This window comes from Takifugu rubripes, chromosome 13 (genome assembly GCF_901000725.2).
Source record: "Takifugu rubripes chromosome 13, fTakRub1.2, whole genome shotgun sequence".
NCBI classification, from domain to species: domain Eukaryota; kingdom Metazoa; phylum Chordata; class Actinopteri; order Tetraodontiformes; family Tetraodontidae; genus Takifugu; species Takifugu rubripes.
This window is the reverse complement of record NC_042297.1, coordinates 19,798,864-19,819,484: the sequence shown is the minus strand read 5'-3', so window position 1 is coordinate 19,819,484 and position 20,621 is coordinate 19,798,864. Positions and strand designations below refer to the sequence as shown.

Sequence of the window (20,621 nt, the reverse complement as noted above, 5' to 3'; positions counted from 1 at the left end):
GCCTCTTATTCCATCCATGCGTCTCTCCCTCCCCAAGCTTTCAGCCTGTATCGTCTAACTCCCAATATTCTTCCCAAAAAAACACTTCCAGGCCTCTTTCCTAGAGGCACAGAAAAAAATCAGCTCTTGCTTGTTTGTATGCTTGTGCGGGCGGCGTCTCTGGGACCAACGAAGTACATTTGCTATTAATTTAATCATTCAAAGATCAGAATCGTTCTACATTAGTATCAGTTTGATGTTACAATTCTGCCCTTGAGCTAAAAAGCGCCGGGAAAAGACAACGATCTTCAACAATCTTACATTTCCAGGAGTGAAGGAATACACTTCCATTGTGATTCCCAGGTTGTGTGCAATTAGATTCTCTATTCTATTTTGGTAACATAATATAGAAACTTTTCCTTATGCATTGTTGGAAATGTCCATATTAATCTATTTTTAACCCTCAGACTGATGATGCACAATACAGTATATTTATTAAACGTTAATACTGTATCAATGTATCAAAGATGCCTGTTTCAACAAAACAGGCTTAACACCTAATATGTATTTCAGGAATAAAAATTTGATCCAAATGATGATATTCAAACGTGCCCCCCCAAAAAAAAGGTAGTTTTATTTACATGAATGGCAGGACAACGGTGTTTATAGCCAAGAACAGCAGTACATACCTTAGCAAACGGCCACTAAGAATAACACTAGTGTCATGGTGGACAGAAGAATTTACAGTTGCTCTACAGCTAATTTATATACAAACAAGCCCCATTTGAAAAGTGGTAATTAACAATCATTTGAGATATAAGTATTATAAAATGACCATGGTGCACCATATCTCAGTAGAGAATGGATCTGTTGTATTCTAAATGTCAAATAAAGGTCATTTATTAAACCAGGTTTAATCATTAAAGAGGGACAACAGATTTTAACCGAGCTGTGATGAGTAATTACAGCTACAGTAACAAAAACAGGTCAGAGCTTCAATGTTTAACAGATGATAAATTCAGTGTCGTGCTGCAATACTGCACTTTATCAATCTTTTTGCTTTTAGCCTCTGTAGAAATCACAAACACACAAATTCTTATTTTTTGTAAATGTTAGCTAAGATACCCAGAAAGACCAAAGTTATGGGGTAGTTTTGACAGCTGTGTGTATCTTTGAATTGTTACAGTAACTAAAATAAAAGCTTGACCTCAGACAAATCAAACCAAAACCACCTCTTCTCAGACACATCTCCGCTTAAAAGATAAATAAAGTTATTTTTTTTTAAAAAAAAAACATCAAATAAATACAATTCTCAAATGTGTAATTTCTCAAAAGTTCAAAATGAAGCCACGAGCCACAATCTCGTACGTCAGCGAGCTGTCCGAATCCCTCAGGAAGCAGAATAATCACGTCTGGTGTTTTAGTAAATAAATAGGACTTTTGTTACCTACAGTATTTATATTATAGTGAATTCACCTCCGAGGAGGTAACATAGATGCATGTTCTTCTAGCTCAGCAGCAGACTGAAGCCACCAAGCGAGTCGCATCTACAACGTCCGACTGTCGATGCTGTTCTTTTTCAATAATGGTGTAGAGTTTGGATTCGTGCCACAGTGTCCAGATGCTTTGATACTCCCGCTCACTCCGTTCAGTGAACGGACACGATGGCGGAGGGAAGAACTGGCAGGATTATGCATCTGTGGGCCCTGCAGTGACGTCCCCGTCTGCAGAGTCCTGTTCCTCATCAGCTGCTGTTCTCATTGAGTCTGGCAGGTTTGAAGGGGGGAGAGCCACAATTCCTACTGGCTTCACGACAGCTTCTGCTGATCCTTGAACATTTGCTGACATCAAGAGGGGCGCAACGTTCTCTGGCTGCCTGTGGACGACGTTCCTGTGCAAAGAAAGAGAAAAGATCCTCAGAAATGAATGATCCATATGATTCATATGGATCCAGTCTTTAGATTATTTTTAACTGGAAAACAAAGTGATGAATCTGATTCTCCTGTATCTTTACAGCTCACTGTGGAAAAAATGCTCTTTAAGACCCATTTCTCAACTCTGATGTGCTTTGAAATGACATACCGTATTTTCCGGACTATAAATAGCACTTTTTCCCCCCATAGTTTGTCAGGGGGTGCGACTTGTACTCCGGAGCGACTTAAATAAATACATTACAGAATTTCACATGTTCGTTATTTTCACCGACGACCACCAGAGGGCGCTCTAGGCGTGTGCACTGACGACCACCAGAGGGCGCTCTAGGCGCGTGTACCTGAGGAACGAGTTCCTTTAGCGACGCAGAAGAAGAAGCGGTGCTTCGTCTATGGAGTTAGACTTGATTGTTTGGTAAACTTGCTCGGATGTTCTTTATGCTATAGTTGTCTGAATAACTGTTATTATGTTACGTTAACAAAGCAGACACGTACTCAGTTCGTTGTGGGTCATGTAGCTGAATGTGTTACGTTAGCATACCGTAACGCTATTGCTAATCCATTATTATTTTAAATTGTCTTTTAAGATGAAATGTATGTTCTTAGTCTTGGATTTTATCAAATAAATTTCCCCTCAAAATGCAATTTATAGTCCAGTGCGACTTATATATATATATATTTTTTTTTCTTCTTTATTATGCATTTTTTGGCTAGTGCGACTTAAACTAAGGAGCGACATATAGTCCAGAAAATACGGTAATTGACTTTTTGGACAAGATATAATGTGGATAGTGGTTTCTACTCACAATTGATCTTTGGCTCTTATATCTGCTGGGTTAAAACAAGAGACAAGCTTCTCAGGACTTTTGTTACGCAACATCTGGCCAATATTCTGACGGAACCAAACACAAGAAGCCACACATACCTCTGTCCTGAATAACTTTGCATATGTGATTTGGTTGATCGGTTAAATGTTTGGTCATCAGGTCTCCGCTGGATACATCCACGAGGAGGTCGCAGTTGAGACAAACCAAGGTTAACCTAGGGAACATAAACAGTTTCAATCAGACAAGACTGCATTTCATTGGTAAAACATGAATTTGCTTACTTTAATGAAGAGGGGTTTTTGCTATAATCCATTTTCTGAGGGGTTTTTCTGGTGCTATGGAATCTGACAAAGAAAACAAAGTCACAAAGTTCTCTGCACATATAATGAAGCACAAGCAAGGCCAGGCGGATTTTTGACTCACTTTATCATATGGTTCCCAATAGAAACTTTGCAGCTCGTGCGGTACTTGCACGCACCGCAAGCCAGAACCATTGGAAAATGAGAAAAGAAGTGGTCGACTACCGAACAGCACTCGATGCAGGTGTATCGTCCACCATCGGCACTGGAAAATATGAGCAGACATTCAAAAATCAGTCGGATGAACACACAAAACCACTAAATCAGACAGTAAATTCAACACCGGCATGAGATTAAAACTCTCTGATAACCACAAGTGCCATCTCCAACTCTGCTGTTTTATGATTATATTCCAGGATTTGTTATTGTTCTGGTTTGTAAAGCAGAGGAGCTTGTAAAGCAAGGCTAGCAAATCATAATAGTGCAGGTAGCTGTAAGGAAAACGAAATAAACTGTTGCAACAGGGTCATTAAATGATAAACAACCACCTGAGATTCCTGAGTGCCAGATTGTTTCTACTAGGATCGCCACATTGTTTCTTGCTCGGTGGACCCATACTGGCCTTCACTGCTCCAGTACCAGTTGACTTGGCCCTTGACTTAACCACAGCTTGGCTGGCTCTTTCCCCGACACCGTCTGGACTTATAGTGACTGTGCTGGGTCGGTCCGAAGAGCTATGCTGAGTAGGAGCTTTCCCTGTGAGAGAGGCTCGAATCGTCACCTGAGTAAAGAACATATCACATACGAATGCTTGATTATTCCCGAGTTAACACACACATATATACATATAAAATATGCTGCAATAGTCAGGGTCAGACCTTTGTTCCTGCAGGGAGGCCCTCCAAGGCTTTAGGCTTTCTAAAGGTCTTGTGGACATGAGTTCGGTGCTCCACTTTCTCCTTGTAGGTGAGAAAATTCAGTCTGCATTTCCCACAGCGATGGATGCCCTTTCTCTGATAAAGAAACCAGATTAAGCGGCCTGGCGGCAGTCTAACTGATGAGGTGTTAGGATTTACAAAAAGAACACAAAAAGGCATTTGAACACAGTTTGGCTGCTAAGAATAGGGATGTGATCCATTTTGTCTTTTAGTTCGTTTTCAGTGGTGTGAGCATTGACCTCATAACACAAATCAGAAGTGACTTCACACTCCTACCAACACATTTGCAATTCAAACAGCATACCTGGTGTTTCATGTAGTGCTGCATGTACATATGGCCGCTCCGCAGAATTTTGAGACAGAAGGGACACAGCAGTTCTTTAGTGTTTTCATGGACCGTCCGGAAATGTGTCTCCACATCCGAAAAGAACGACGATCTGTAATTGCAGACCTGCGGGGTTGGGAAGAGAAAAGGTCAGTCCCAGTAGGGGCCGTGACTGAGGCCTGACACAGAGCTGATATTGGGTACGAGACCTGGCACACGTAGGGCATTTCCCCGGGTTTGTGATCCTCCTTCATGTGCTCCAACAGGCCCTGCTCGGATCCAAAAGCCAGCTCACATATTTTACAATTGGCTGAAGAGGGAATCAAAATTTCAAATTAGGTTTTGACGGGGTGGTTTTTCCGATTCATGGAGCATATTTGGGTCATACTGGAGGATTCGATTCGGCTGTGCGCGCTCTCGATGTGGCACTGCAGCTGGAACGGAGTCATGTACTGACGATAGCAATGCTGGCAGGTGGTGTGGCTCTCCCAGCTCTCGCTGTTCTGCTTCTCCAGCTCCAAATGGTGCTTCATGTGGTTCATAAACCTGCAGGGCACAGACAGTAGAGTCATAACCATCTCAGCACAGTACCAAATAAATTACCTGTTATAATTAAAGTACTTTGAAGATAGAAGTTTATAAAAAAGAAGTAGATGGGAAATTATTGCTAGTTCCCGCAAACTAAAGGGCCTTTATAGTGATATTTCTCTGTGGATTTGAGTTTTGGGCACTCAGCCATGCAAATATGACTTTTCACATCTAGGTTGGTAGGTGACCACAGCTGCTTTAGAAAATCAAAAACAAAATGTCCTTAAATTCATGATTCAATGAACGCCAGTGTCCATTAGTCATCGCTTCTCTACATTCAGTGGTTTAATTCCCAATGGATCAGAAGATAGATTCAGTAATCTTGTTGACACGCTTGTTTAAAGCAAGTATAATGGCTGTTATAATATCAGCAATTAAAGTGATTTTCACTTTGTTTAATGATTTAAATGAGCTGTTTCCCGATCCGGGACCTCTCTAGATACCTGCCATCTCTGCCCCCGATGAGACCTGGCCCATTTTTCAGCCCTTGAATTCCGCCGTCTCAGCTCCACTAATAGAAAATTTGTATGTGGCTGAACTTTGACCCCGACGGTGAGGGGCCTGGCTGTAGCACAAATGTGTTTCTCCATAAAAAGCAGCTTACAGAAGCCTTTTCCTCCCATAAAGTCATTTAATCAACGGAGCAGTTCTATCACCACTAAACTGGCAGCCATTTTTCATTTTTAGGCCCATGAGGAATAACGGTCCGAAGGTGTCATCCATCTGGGAGCAAAACTGTCGTGAGGACTGAGAAAGATGCCAACACTGTGTTTACTTGTCCTGCAGAGAAGCCCTAACCCAGCCCATCTAATGAGGCCTATTAATAACCACGTGCTACTAAAAACGGCTTCAGTCGCAAATTAATTAGCTTCTAGTTTCTCCTGTCACATATTTAAATGATTGCAGATTTACACAAACTATTCAGATAGTAAACAGAAAGGCTTAAATTAAAAATTGCCCCAGAAACCGATATTTCCACAGCGTAAACAGCAAACTAATGATTATGACGCACATAATGGTGATTCACTCGCAGGTTTGTGATAAAGTGTCAGTACAAACCATTACAGTTAATATTGAAAATGAAATAATAGAAAAATACATTTTAAAAAGTTCTCTTGGTCTTATTTTCCCAAAAGAAAACTTGGTCATACCTGATGTTGTTTTTGAGAACCTTCAAACAGCTCCGGCACTTAAAAGTGGTGTTGGTCTTCCTCATCAGCTTGTGAGCATCTCCCTCAAACTGGCCATAGTAGAACTCCGAGACCAGCATGATGCGCTTGTTGGGACCGTTGTCCACATTAGGACTGGCGGGTTTTGAACCACACATCTAAAAGAGAGATTTAAAACAAAAAACAGAGGACAATACCACTTTTGTTATTCGGTGTTCATTAAATCACACATATGTTGCAGTTTCTATATTGTGTATTAAAGTTATTTCCATCATTATTTAGTTATATGACGTTTTTCTCTTTATTTTATTTTACGTATTTTTCGCAAATCATTGAAGGGGTCTATTTTGATACAAACAGGCGCCGGAATATAAGTCGCACCAAGCGAAACACCGGTGCCCGTTTTCTCGACAGTACGGCTCGATTTCAAAAGTGAAAGGAACCTCGTCCATGTTGCCGATGTGTTCTGGTCGGATCTTATGCTCGGTGATGTCCGTGCAGAAGGTGCGGAAAATGTCCAGCTTTTCTTCGTAATCATCTGCCAGTTGCTGCGAGATGGTACTTCCTGAGCGGATAGAGAGATTCCGCCGCTTCATAAAACGGAAGCACCAGGAAGGACCCCCTCGAAAGTCGTCGATCTTCATGTCACGTGCTATCGCTTTCGCCATGAGTCGGATAGAGTTTGTAGAGACGCTTCCACCTGCTGCCGTGTGTTCAATAACCCACTGTCCAAGTTTATCCTCCAACTGTGGCCATCTCGCTTTGTTCCCTCGGAAACTCTGTCGGGTCGCCTTTGCTCTGCGCAGGTCGTCTTCTTGCTTCCGCCACCTGCGTACCATTGTTTCAGCAATGTTGAATTCTCTCGCAGCAGCTCTATTCCCGTGTAGTACTGCGTGGCCGATAGCCTGGAGTTTAAAACCCGCTTGGTACGCACGTCGTCTCTTAACAGGTGCCATTTTGGGGTCCTTAAGAACACGCCACAAAATTATGTGGAAGCGCAGCACGTATTACTCCGCGAGGCCCCTGACTACGGTGGCCCTAAGGGTCCGACATTCCACCAAGCGACGCGGCGTCGTAATTTATCAAAGTACCACAAAAACATTATTGGCGCCGTGTACCACATAAAATCGGTTCGAAGGCAGTAAGCACAACCGGAATCAATACACGTGGCGCACATTTTAAGACACACAGTCGTTTTTTGTGAAAATTAAATGATTTTAAGTGCGCCTTATAGTCTAGAAAATACGGTAATAACTCACTTACAGTCACGTGACATTTGAGTTGTTCTTCCGTAATTACTTCCTGACACTTGGGACACTTTTTCTTAAGGTTACCATTTTCCACTGGAACTTTAACCACTGTGGATCCTACAAAAATCAGACATTTAAATTACGCAAATTCCAGTTGCACAAATGAACAAAAGATGTATTAAAACCACAAAGGTTCAGTTGTTGGTATTCTTACCTAAATCAAGCATAATTTTCTTTGCATTGTTATTTTGTTCCGGTGGTGGCAAAACTCGTTTAACTACAATTTGATCTGTTGGGTAAAAAGACACGAGTCAGTGCAAGTTGACAACAGTCAAAAATGTGGCAATAAAAGATTTTACCTTTTGTTTTGCTGTTGCTCACTGCGGGCACAGAAAGGGGATGAAATGACTGTGAATTGGAACTGTTGGGCTGTGTGAGATTAGAATGTGTGGAAAACACAACGGGAGCCCGGACGTTTGACAGTGTCACAATGTTTTTGGTGATTTGTTGCACCTGCGGCCGGTGGACAACACCGGGTATGACTGCATTCATTGTAGATGGAGCAACTGGCTGGAGAAGCTGCTGCTGACCAGCTGAAAAGCAAAGCACGCAGAATGCCAGGTGAGGAATAAAACCCACATTCCAAAAGCTTCGGATGAGTTTTTATGTCGTATGTAAATTCACCCGGAACAATTGCAAATTTGGTCCCAGGGGGGTACTGTGACCCAAGGGGGGCGATCAACCCAGCGCTGCTTGACAGGTGTGGAGAAGTGACAATAAAGCCCTGATAAACACACAGATACACATCACAGCACACTTAGCAGGTGTTTGTGCTTGTTCCAAATTATTATAACATCAGTCATTGGAGGAGTATTTGTAAAAATACCTGATTATTGACAATAACAGGCCGGGGGGTCAAAGTAGTCAGAGTTTGCGGAGCAGCATTCGCTGGATTTGCACCGATGTTTATGGGTAACATTATATGTGAGGGTGCAAAAGTAGGCTGAGCAGCTGGACGTTTAGGTTCTTTTTCTGCTGTTTTCTTTGGAGGTGCGACGGGGTTGGGCTTGGTATCCTTTTGGTTAGTAGCTGGAGGAGCGCATTCAAATTTTGAAAGAAAAAAGATAAATACAAGTGAGCAAGTGGCTCAATGAACGTGCAACATGACACAAATTTAGAATGACTTACAGAGTACGCCGACAAAGATAGGCTCATCATCATCATCCTCTATTAAGTGAATTTGAGGGGCTTGTTTCTGCCATGGTTCCAGCTCCTCCTCTACACATTCCATAAAAAGTTCAGACATTGTGCACCTGCAATTGCTGACAAAGAAAAACAAGGTTTTGAAGCATACATACTTCATGTAATATCCTTACTATTGTCACTTTCATTATTTAAAGCTACACATTACAAGTACAATGCCGTATTTTTCATCAAAAATCTGCAAAAAAACTCTAAACTGACACATTATTGGTAGGGTTATAAGGTTTATATTATTTGATGGATTACAAAAACAATCACTACTAAAAAAAACCCCCCAAAAAGCACTGATGTAGCAGCAACTTCTTCTTCAATGGAGGTTGAACTTGAATGTAACCAAGTAAACCAGGACCAGTAGTATAGTAGTGTATAAGCGGTAGAGATACAAGGTTATATAACAGTAGGGTTCTTTATGAAAATCCACTTGGCTCAAATTCCGGAACATCACCAAGATTCTATTTAACTTAAAGCATTATGCACTATATACCAGCAAGCACAAGACCTGGATTTGATAAAGGATGCATTTTATGATATAGTTGAAGTGTTAAGTTTTTTGCTGTAATGTGTTCTGAACAACAGCAGCGACGTTACGTTTTGCCCAAACAGACCCGTGTGAATAATCAAATAACATCAACTAGCATTTTTATAGCCAACAATCACAATAAAGGTTAAAAACGGTTTAGTCACATCCACTCAGCATCCAAACTGAGTGTTCATCATCTTCTTTGAAAGAAACCACTGGACATGTAGGGGAAGTAAAAGTACCAGTCAACGAAGATAGTAATGGGGATAAACTATTTTCTATCAGGTAAACCTTACGATAACACTAACCGCCTTCCCATTTGACTTCAAATTTAGCATTATAACCGAGAGCTTTCTTTAATTCCCCAATAACTCACTAAATAGACAAATGCCTGCTGGTTACAACAATGAAATAAAGGATTTAACGGGGTATTTTATCTTCTCTGTCCTGTTCACCGATAAGCTAAAGCTACAAGCTAACCATTGTGGATTCTAATGCTCCTGATCGCTACTGTCATAGACTGCAACTGCCCTTGAGCATCCACCATGAGGCTGGATTTGTCCGTTTTTGACACATTCTTGCTTCAATTGAAGTTATCGTCATTTTTAAAGACCTGTCGAAAGTCAATCATAACATTAGTCAGGCTCCGTTCGCATCTTCTTTTTTATAAGGGATGTGAAAACAAAGCCTGCACTTCGATTAATTATTCTGTACAGCATTTGTATTTCAGCCTACCTCTCTCACATCCACACCCACTGTCTGGGTGTTAAGAATTCCGTTCTTTATTCTCACGACGGTGAGTTAAAACGGAATAATATTTATTGCACAAACTGGAATATGAGTCGTTACAAAAAATGTTGCTGCGGAAGCGCATTGAGTGCATCGACCAATCAGATTCAACTTCCGTCTTCGACGTGAGCACTTCCGTTTCCGCGTTTACGTCATATATACGCACATGTATGTTTATTTGTACACGTTTATTAACCCAACAGAAACCCGTGCACGTAAAGGTGACATTTAAAACGAGCAGAGAAACAAGCAGAAAGTTTTCCAGAAAGTAATCAGCTTTAAATGAGCTCAGTCTTCATTAACAACTTTTTGTTGGAATTATGTGCTCTGTTCTCCCTAAATAAGTAAAAGAAAACAAGGCAACAGTAGAAACAAACACATCCAAACAAGCTATTAATTTCAGTGAAGTGAAGCAAAGATGATGTTACAGTTTCCCCCCACAACAATCTAAGGTGAAACAGAGAAACTACTGAGGGACAGAAAATAGGTAGTGACCAGATGAGTAGTGTAAACAAACGTGAATCCTGCGTTATGTCTTCATTTGTCCAACAGGCGGCGGTCTAGACTTGATAATAGGGCAATACTTTCTTACTACGTTTGTATTTCAGTGCGAAAGAAAACTTGATTTTTGTGACGAACTATTTTCCAACACCTACAACGTATTGCAGCTCTTATTCAAAGCATCCATGCATTTTGTTTTGCGTTATGTGGAGCTTATTTATTCACTCTGCTTCACATTAATTTATGCCCGTTTTCACATACTGGAATATTTTGTTTGTAGGCCCATGATGACCATTTAAGCACAAACGAGCTTAAATGTGGGGTCGAAGGTTCTTCGGGGCTTAATCCATTTCGTTAACATAGCAAGTACAAACATGTGCCACACCAATGATCTGAGAACTCTTGGACTTGGATATTCACTCTCAGGTGTAACGACCCTTGATTTTTCTGTGCAATATGGGACCTCAGGTGACAAGAATAGCGACCACTACATGGTAAAAATTCATTTTCACAGGAACCAGAGGAGCCCCTGAGATCATGTTTCATATTTAGCAGTGTGACGGGCTTCCGACATCACTGGAAACATTTGAGTGAGGAGGATTCTTCCATCTGAGCAACGACAATGAAGCTGGTTTCTGAATCAGCAGTTCAGAATCAGAATCAGAATCAGAATCAGAATCAGAAGCAGATTTATTGCCATTGTTCATGTAATACACAGTATTACACAAACTAGGAATTTGTCATGGTGTGACGCTGCGACATTCAACATAAAGAAGACCACACTAGAATAAGATAAATAAGATAAAATAAGACATATATACAGTATATACATAAATAGTAAGTGGTAAGAGGTAAGTGGTAAGAAATAGTGCAGGTCCATGCAGGAGTAATGTATTGGTTAAGAGGGAAGTTAAGAGGGAAGGTAAAAGAAAATCAACCTAACAAGCATTTTGGATAACACATTGACTTTAACTGACCCCCACCCACTATTAGAATTGTAAAACCTGTGTCCTATTTGGTAAAACATTTTTAAAAGGGGGCATTTGTCTGTATGTGGGCCGATTTGGACCAGGTCAGGAACCATTATCACTGGCCTCTCAAATCTGGACCAGATTATCCCAGAGAGCCTAAACCTTCCATTGCTCGTGAAACCTGTATTCTATTTGTGAAATTGCAAAAAAAAAAAAAAAGAGTCCACGGCAGCTTCACTGTCACTGTTAGCCCCGTTGAATGAGACGTATTTGAAAGCAATTTGCAGCCATCTCCTCCCCGCTTGGCTGCGCTCCACGTCGGTTCCTCCCGCTGGAGCTCCCGCTGTGGGACCGTCATGTCACTCTGCTCGGCGGAGGGATACAACAACCGCTGCCATCGTGGTGCTGAGGCTTTCGCGAAGCAAAAATGTCTGCCTAAGGGAAACTCGTAACTGATATATTGAGGATATATTCCCAAGTGCTGGCATCTAAACCACTATTTTGCTGTTTAGAAGCGCGTTGCAAGAGTTCGAGTCTCCACCAGATCACCCTAGTCCGGATTTGAATCGGGAAAAAGGTAAAATACCAGTGAGAGTTTGCCATAAGCTTTCGGACCTATGAAAGAAGTTGGGAGTTGAGGAAAGACCATCAGTGCGTTTTGTGTTGTGGAGCTGTGGTGGATTGTGTGTCACTCGTCGCATTTTCTGTCCTGCTGCTTGTCTTGAACCGGGATGTAATTTGCGGTTTCGTGCTCGGAACGTCTTGCCCGCTGTATTGTCTCCAGTGACTAAAACCGCTGCAGCCGGTGGGTCTCATTAGGTCTGTTCGGTCCTTGCGAGCCAGGACGCGGCTAGCGTTAGCCACTTAGCTAGCGGCGTTAGATGCCCGTGCGCGCTTTATCCATCCTTATATTTGTGGAAATCTGTCTCCCAAACCTCTGACATTACCGGGGGGTGTGGTGCACACGCTGTTCCTTTCTTTGCGTTAGTAAACCGTGTTATAACGTAGTGTAGTGTTGCTGCTCTAATGCGACGATGCAGGATTTCCAACAATCGGTGACATCCATCCAAGCGCTTCCATCTTATCCCCGTATCTCCCCACACAGCAAAGCATTCAAATCTAAAGGTTTCCTTCTATCACGGGGCTCCACTGTCAGGGTCTCACTTTACTGAGCATTGATGGGCTGTATCGTGGCGTGTATAGGAGCCCTCTCCTGGTAGTGGTCACCTCCCTGGACCCCTCTGTCCCATCACCTGTGTGTTGATGGGACAGAGGGGTCACCTCCTGGACAGAGTGGTCCAGGAGGTGGTCCAGGAGGTGACCCCTCTGTCCCATCAACACACAGGTGACCTGACTGTGTTTTCCTCAGGTTTCTAGATCGCCAGGATGAATCCCCAGCAGCGGATTGCCGCTCTTGGAACAGACAAGGAATTAAGTGACCTGCTGGATTTTAGTGCGGTATGATGGATTTTCACCTTTTAAACCCATTGGTCCATTTGTGTGTCGGTGCTTAAAGGTGCAAAGACCTTTAATTATTGCTATTGCGGGTTGCATTTGCAACCATATTTATTTGCTGCTTTTATTGTGTTTGGACTAAGTTTTGGGTTCTTTGTTTTTCCTTCTACAGATGTTTTCTCCACCTGTAGGTGGAGGGAAAACTAGGCCCACCACTCTTGGAAGTAGTCAGTTCAGTGCATCAGGTAGGACCTCACCCGTCAAACTGTTCTAGCAAAACCCCCTAGTGGGATGGTATTTTCCACTCTTTCATGGCATGTGATTCTCGTTCCTTTTGTCTGACATGTGTGTCTCTGCCGCTCACATGTGCTTGAAACTAAACATCTCCGCCTGGAATTATTGTAGCTGTAAGGAGGTAGAACAAAGTGTATAGATGGCAGTGTAATCCAGGGGGTATTTTCAGCTATGTTCTAAAAAGAATCCATAGTGTAAATTTGTAGATGGTGTTTCATGAAAGAAAACAATGATTTATTATTTTTTTCAGCAAAACCTGGGAATTTTTGAATTTCCCAGCACCAGTTATATTTATTTTTGACTGTTCAGTGGAGTGTGTCTCTATACATCTCTATTCTTTTTACTTCAGGATTGCTTCCTACCTTAAAATTCCACCGGACTTCTATCATCTAATGTGTAACTAGAGACAATCAACAATCAAGCATTATGGTTTCTGAAAGACTGGTTTGTGTGACTCTACAAAGCCTCGTTGTTGTCTGTAGTTTGTGAAATGAAAGACAAACACTGAGGGAGAAGACAAAGTTTTGTGAGCAGAGCTGTCACTCACCAGCCGATATCCTCACTGAAACCAGTACGTCGGCTCTCCTCAGCAGAAGAAAGCATAAGAAACATTGTAAAGTTGAATGTTGTTTATTTTTGGATGCTTCATTCTATGCAACAATAATAATTATATGATTAATTACACAAATAAAATTATCAATGCACACAACAGACAGCCTAAAAAAAATCATCATTTCTAAGGTGACCACGAAACAGACGTCTACCAGTCAGGACGTCTGGGGTGTTCTTTGATTTCCTGACCTTCATCATCTGAACTTTGTTCATAGACTCTTGAACAAGGATGAATTCTGGTTGTGTGGTCTAACTGTTGTCGCCAGTTGGGTGAACCTGTGACTGTTGCGTGTGTGGTCACCTGCTGCAGCTTCCAAACGTTCCTTCTCGTCTTCGGTGACCAGCTTTGTCCTTTTTGAAACGTTGCGTCGTGTAAACGGAGTCTCGCCTTGCAAAATCGATATTTCGGTTGTTACGCGACAACGGATGCAGCCGTCATCATCTGTAGGACGGTGCCAGGATACATATATAATGTCATTAATAATCAAGACCACCTCAGGAACTAGAAGAAATCAGCTATTCTTATGTTTGTCAGGTTTGGTCCAACAGGGTCCCTGATGTGAAAAATCCCTTTGTTTTTTTGTGTACTTGTCTAACCTGCATAACACCGGCATTACATTGTAATAACAGATTGTAATATAACCTTTTCCATTCATTAAAAAACGAATAAATAGAAGGTACCTTTTTACATTACATTGACACATTCAACATAACAGCGAGACACGATGGACAAAGCCTCATTTAAGTCAAACTAAATGTACACGGCTTCTATTCTGTGCGTTTGTCACTAGATATAAGGGACTTGCTCAACAGGCATTTGCTCAAATGACTGAACTGAGTAAATGTGCAGACAGAAGTGTTTAAAATGCAGAGAAGGAGAGTTTGCTTTCTGGTGTGTCAGCTGGGAATAGCTGGATAATTGAGGCGGACTACGGCTAGCAAGAGCCTTCAAAAGTGTGCCAGAGAAAGATGGATGGGAGGAAGCATGCAGCATCTGAGCAGAGATTCATCTTCCCCTTCCAGCTGTGTTGATGGTGCACATTTGATGCTGCCGGGTCACGTTCCATTTCATATTATGTGGCGCTACATTTGTTATCAGCATTTTCCGTTACGCCCCCTCAACCCCTATTCCCAATTAAACAATGGGGATGTTTGGTTTGATTAATGGTAAAACTCACAAGGAAAGGGATAGAAAAAAAAATCCTATAGGGAAAAAGCTAAACACAACAATTCAGCCTATTCGACATTATTGTTCGGGGCACAAAGTGTCGGTCACACGCCGAGATTTATCAAAATCAGGGTATTCTGAATTAAAATCTGTGCTTGTTTGCATAAAGTGCTGGAAAGTTAGATCTATTCCCAAGTGGTCTCCGCTGACACGTTCCGACGCCTTTTGGTGTAAACGAACCTCAAGCAGATGAGGTTTAAGACTCGAGATTGGACACTTGCTCTGATCTGTGGGGCTCATGAGGTCTGAATAACCACATGGGTGTGGCACATGTGGCAGATTCACCATCACCGAAACAAGGCTTAGAAGCTGTTCCTCTTTAAGGGTGAAAATGGCAGGTTGCAATGTGCAGTTTGCATGAAATATGTGTTTTTATAATGATGGAGGCAGGGCAGAGGAGTCAGAAATCACTTATTGATTTAGCTGTGGTGTGGGCATCTTTTTTTCATGGTGTTTTTGAGTCATTTTGAAGCCTTTTCATTTGGCTTAATCCCCAAATATTCTGACCTGTACTGCATTTTAATGTGAAATAGCCTTTAATTTCAGTAGCTGCTGTGCGCAACACTTTCCCAGTTTCACGGGATACATTATACCTTTGTGTTCCTTCCTCTTTTTGACTCTTGGGAAAATCAGTAATCTTATTGTGCTGCCTTGTCTGTGCGAGGAGAGGAGAGGGGACCCTTGGGCCCTCGTAGAAGATGGCAATCAGACAAGATGACAGCCAGTGGAGCAGAAAGGCCAAGAAAACAGCGACCATTGTTGCACCCAGTGTGGGTAACAGCCTGGTTTATCTACAACCCGACACATGTGTCGCCTGGGCGCCAAAACGCGCTGCAGCTAAAGAATTCTGTCACAAGCATTTATAGTAAGATATCTAAACAATGTGAAGCCACCCACCTTAGATTTAAGATGGTGTTGGCACTTGTGAAATCTTTAAAGAGGAAATGAATCAGCTGTCCGCTGCCAGTAAAACAACTTGTCTGTCAGGATGAAACCTACCTGTGTGTGACGCTGCTCAGTGGAGCGCGAGCTCGGGCTCGGGAAACGCTGCCGCAAGGCTTTTGGTTTCATTTGCAGCGTGCAGCAAGTCTGTTTTACCCGAAGTGTTGCGTCACGTTCTAGTAATCACTCATAGCAACGACATCACTGGGCAGCGTTTGCATGATTAATATCGATTAATAAATGATTTGATTCAGTTACTTCTTGTTGTGGGTTGTATGCTGAACCTATTATCTGAAGACCACAAATGTCAGAAATACTAGCGTGTGTGTGTGTGTGTGTCTGTGTGTGAGTGTGTGTCTGTGTGTGTGTGTGCCCCCGTGCTATATTATTTTTATGAGCATACACAATTTTGTAAAAATCCAATATTTTTAGCCCAAAAATGAAGAAATGAGATTGCATTTTCCTGAGCCAGATGAAATTGCAGCAGGGCTAATCAATAACCTGGAGAATATTGATGCCTTACCATGCAGCAATTATGTTTTGTTTGTGGGAACTTTGGATTTTACAGCGAGACAATATTGTTTCAAACAGCAAGATGGGCCGAGCCATCAAATGTGTTTACGGACCATGTCGCATAAATTAGATTCCAAAGATCAGATATTATATTTCTCAATATATACCAGATGGTCTTGCTTTGCTGTTGTTTGCAGTTATTGATGTTATTTGTTTATCTGCTTGGCTTTTGAAATCTAGAGGTTTCCTTTCATTTCAAAATAAGTTTGATCAAGTCCAAGCGCTCTGCTGTTGGCGTTGCAACAAGTAGCGTCATGAACTTTCCCAAAGTTTGTTGTAGCTTCGTATTCCTGAAGGGTTCCTTCTCCATGTTGCTCACCACATACTTCATATTGTCTCAGTTGTCAGTCTGGGCTGGTTTTGCCTCAGTTCCTAAATAAAGTGTCATCAAAAATACACACAAACACTTTTATGACTGGAGATGAGTGGTACAAAAATACACAAGTGCCAAATATTTATATTTATTTCACTGTCTGTGCCGTTTATCAAATCCTTCATCGTGTGGGAGACCCTGAGGAGTGTGTAGATAATTCACCGTTTACCTGGACAGAAGGTGTTCACCTCGATCTCTTTGACAGGTTTGGAGGAACGGACCAACCAGGCATCTTGGGCCCCAGGTGGCGAGTCCAGTCCATCCTACGAGTCCTCCCGGGTAAGATGACCCACAACCTAACGCCTCTGAAAGCCCTCTCTGGTCCGCTGCACATCCTTTAACCCTCTTTACGTCAAAGCAGCTCATTCATGTTGGTTTCATCTCCTCTTTATTCTAGTGATGTTGTTTGACCTGTGCCAGACATGTCGCTGTGTTAGAAAAGCCTGGGTAAAATCACCCCTTTATAAAATTAGCTGATAATAAACACACGTAAATACAGCAGGACGTGTATTTGAGGTTCTATTCATTTGAAGTGTGAGGTATTGTTTTAATTTCAAGCAATCAAGAGTTACATACATGAATTCCTGCAAATCACCAGATTAGTTATGATATCTAAAATGTCTATGATAAAAACCATTTTCTATTTAGTCTATTCAGTCTATTTCTGATGCATGAAATGAACTTCTTTCTATTTTAAGGGGCGAGCATATTTAACTGTGAGAAGGTCTCACTGTTGCTGTGAGAAAGTGTCAACAGCTCTCTTCTCTGTTGCTTTGTCCCTCACACATTGGATGTTCCAGATGCCCTGTATGAATTTCATTTAATGTCAATCTCCTGTCACTTTCTATTAGAATTCAGTTAAATGTCAGAGTCACTCAGGCAGCGTTACCTTGTTTACTTCTCTGTGCCCTTCCCGAATGAACATCTACAGGCTATGGTAACATAGGCAGCTCCATTTGAATTATAAGACACAGACACTTGAGATATCTTTGCTCCAGGTGCATTTAAATAAGCATTTCCTCAGACAGCTGTTTATACCTCCCAAAGGTGTACAGGCAACCACATGGAATGCATTCTGTAAAGATGCATGCACAGATTAACACTGTATAAAAAGCATATGACGTATTAAAAGTGAAGGAACTTGGGGTTAATTTCAGTCGTCGGCAGATATATTTTTATAACCACAGCAAACCTCGATAGTCAGTGAGCAGAATGGAGACTGTAGGTTGCCAGGAGCTCCCAATCATCCTTGTGAACATTAGCCCTGAGCACAGTCAAACATCTCAGCCCTGAAACGACCCGTTAACGTCCGATCCTTTTCTTCAAAGCCATTATTTGACATTGGGTCACAGAGGTCCCCGACTCTAACACGGATTAGTGAGCAAATCAAATTTTCTATCTGCCGGCAAGTTTTACCCAGAAAGGTTTCACAAGAGCAAATGAAAGAAAATTCCATGTTTATGGCAAAGCCGATTGTGCCTCTGTGATTGGAAGTTTCTTTCTTTTGCTTGAGGGTAAACAAAACTACAATTTCCACAATTCCTAGCGCGTTCCATGATGATTTATAGTGAATGACTCATTAAAATTATATCTCTTGAACTGTGCTGTGTTCAGATTTCTGATGTTGGAGGAAATTCTTCCTTAGCCTGCTTGAGCTGGTGAGTTAAGAGTGTGTGATCACTTGACTGTGAACGGTCTCGAGCCCCGCCACGCTGACCTTGGCCTGCAGCCAGCCGCTATATCCTGGGCAGCTGCGGCTGTAGGCAGGCGGTCTGACAGTCAGGGCTTTGCCCGTTGCGACTGCACGACAACCCCCACTTCCCCAGCGACCGGCCCCGACTTGATACCCGACCTCACAAGCATCCATCACGAGCATATCATTGCTTCCCATGCAGCCACATGTTCACCTGGGATATAGCGCAACGCGTCCAACGTGCTTTACCGAGCGATCGGGGGCAAACACGCGGACTCCAGCATCCGTAGCGCCATAGCAACCTGACAGTTAGTCAGCCTGTAGTGGCGTTGTCGCCCTGTAGCAACGATGACAGGTTGTGTTAGTGTCTCACACAGATGTAGGCCACCAGTGTTTGGGAAAGATGAGGGATCTCTGATTGATGATCCTGCTGTGCTAGAAGAGTTAACCATGTGCGTGCACGTGCATGCACAACAGCAAGAAGCGGATTTTATAGGTAAGAATGAAACAGTCGTCAGGCTTTCTTTACTTGAACATCAATAGAACCATAAAAGTGATCATAAAAATGTAACGGAAGGGTGAAGAACACACGAGCACGTCTTATTTTTGTTTTGTTGCCTGAAAGCAGCCGTCTGGATACTCCAGGAAGTTCTTCAAGCCAAGAAAAGGATGTTAAGCATACGTTTCATCTTAATTGTCAGAGTAATCTAATACAGTATATCATTGTAATCTATCAAATGTCAAATGTACTTTATCAACTGTAAATTAAGTTTGTGGCCGGTGCTGCTGTTCTGTGCATGCAGCATCTATTGCATCTGCAAATCCTGGGAGAGGAATCGCTCCTCATGGGATGTTTTCCCCTGTTTTTCTCAGTTTGATTGGGGGGGGGGTCTGAAGGCATTGAGGCCCTTGTTATTGAGATTTTGGACTTTATATGTGAAAGCTAGCGAGTTAATTAATCAGATATTGGAAGTGTTGTGTCAAGTGTGTAGTTGGAGTTTCACAGGAGGAAAGAGGATTTTGTTTCTGCTTTGTGAAGTGACCTCTGAATGTGTGGGACTGTGTGTGTGTGTGTGTGTGGGACTGTGTGTGTGTGTGTGGGACTGTGTGTGTGTGTGTGTGTGTGTGTGTGTGTGGGACAGTGTGCAGGCTGACAGGAGCACAATAGGAATCTCTGAGGATTCCCTCGGCGTTGCTTCGCCTTTGAAATTACTCCATCACCAGCCCCTTACAAAAAGATGGATAATAAGATTTATACTTTCAGCGCAGTGTGTTGACTGCAGAGTATCGGTTGGTAAAAGTAACTCCACGGAAGCTGAGCTGCTGTTCGTTCCCAACGGTGGGAGTTAATGTGATTCCAGGAGATGTGTTTGATTGGAGCTCCGCAGGGTTTCTATAGGGTTAGGGATTAGCACTGCTACTGAGTATCTTTTATTAGGAGACACCCCAAGTTTTCGAATGCCATACTGGGAATGATATTTAGACCTAAGCCTCTAAAGCTGATAAGTGTCACGAAAAAAGGCATTTTTAGGCTTGAAGAGAAAAGGCATTTTCTTTAAGCTGCAGGTACCTGGGAATGATACAGGATTAAATCTCCATGCGTTCCTCACTCCCCGGTGTAACAGCACCGTCTTATGAACTATGTGTTGGTTTATAATCCTGTGATCATACACAGTAGATAAGATACTGGATTAAAGAGAAAACCATCTCAAACGGACCCATTGTTTAAGCGTGACTGTCTTTTCTCATATGCTGTCCTTCCCTATCTCATAATTAGTGAACGCGCCTGATTATGTGTGTAATATTTTGATCTTTCCCCCAGGGTTTTGCAGACAGCCCTCATTATGGTGATCATTTGAACGACAGTCCATTAGTGTCTCATGAAGCATTGTCCCCGGCACCTTTTATGAACTCGAACATAATGGGTAAGTAAGTGATTCCCTTCCGCTGGTCTCCAATATATGTGTCATTTGTTAGTGAGAGCGTCTGATGGAGGTCACATCATGTGGTGAAGGGCTCTTTCTTCACCTCTTACTCTCTTGGTTCATTCTTAATCCTCCTCCACTATATCATTACTTCCCACTTTTAAGATGACCCCCCA

General features: G+C 42.3%; 2 protein-coding genes across 12 annotated transcripts in view; one reads left to right on the top strand and one right to left on the bottom strand.

The window, feature by feature from the left end:
* Positions 1-577: 577 nt before the first annotated feature.
* Positions 578-9,975, bottom strand: znf280d (zinc finger protein 280D). 5 transcript variants are annotated; one of them, XM_011610310.2, is made up of 18 exons: positions 9,825-9,975; positions 8,495-8,628; positions 8,193-8,395; positions 7,991-8,090; positions 7,666-7,899; positions 7,521-7,595; positions 7,320-7,423; positions 6,039-6,214; positions 4,688-4,845; positions 4,509-4,609; positions 4,279-4,425; positions 3,915-4,049; positions 3,585-3,817; positions 3,161-3,301; positions 3,019-3,081; positions 2,836-2,951; positions 2,717-2,741; positions 578-1,870 (listed from the first exon to the last, which is right to left on the bottom strand). In XM_011610310.2, exons 2-18 carry the CDS (start codon positions 8,610-8,612, stop codon positions 1,669-1,671), a joined length of 2,331 nt encoding a protein of 776 aa, XP_011608612.1. In that variant the 5' UTR covers positions 8,613-8,628; positions 9,825-9,975; the 3' UTR covers positions 578-1,668. The 5 variants fall into 5 exon arrangements, with proteins under 5 accessions (XP_011608612.1, XP_029701816.1, XP_011608613.1 ...); XM_029845956.1 differs by having other exon boundaries at positions 2,717-2,738; XM_011610311.2 differs by lacking the exon at positions 9,825-9,975 and adding an exon at positions 9,570-9,795.
* A 1,690-nt stretch (positions 9,976-11,665) lies between these two features.
* Positions 11,666-20,621, top strand: part of tcf12 (transcription factor 12) — a 42,018-nt gene continuing 33,062 nt past the window's right edge. For 2 of the 7 annotated variants that reach the window (XM_029845886.1, XM_029845887.1), the window contains exons 1-2: positions 17,112-19,016; positions 20,343-20,445. In XM_029845886.1, the coding sequence (XP_029701746.1) occupies positions 20,427-20,445 (19 nt within the window). In that variant the 5' untranslated portion in view covers positions 17,112-19,016; positions 20,343-20,426. The other 5 variants (XM_029845883.1, XM_029845885.1, XM_011610308.2 and 2 more) reach the window with 5 other exon arrangements.

Coding starts and splice junctions, on each gene's coding strand:
- znf280d (XM_011610310.2), bottom strand. CDS start 8,612: ATGTCTGAACTTTTTATGGAATGTGTAGAGGAGGAGCTGGAACCATGG. Junction 4,426..4,508: donor AAATGCCCTACGTGTGCCAG/GTCTCGTACCCA, acceptor CCAACCCCGCAG/GTCTGCAATTACAGATCGTC. Junction 2,952..3,018: donor AAAAACCCCTCTTCATTAAA/GTAAGCAAATTC, acceptor TATGTTCCCTAG/GTTAACCTTGGTTTGTCTCA.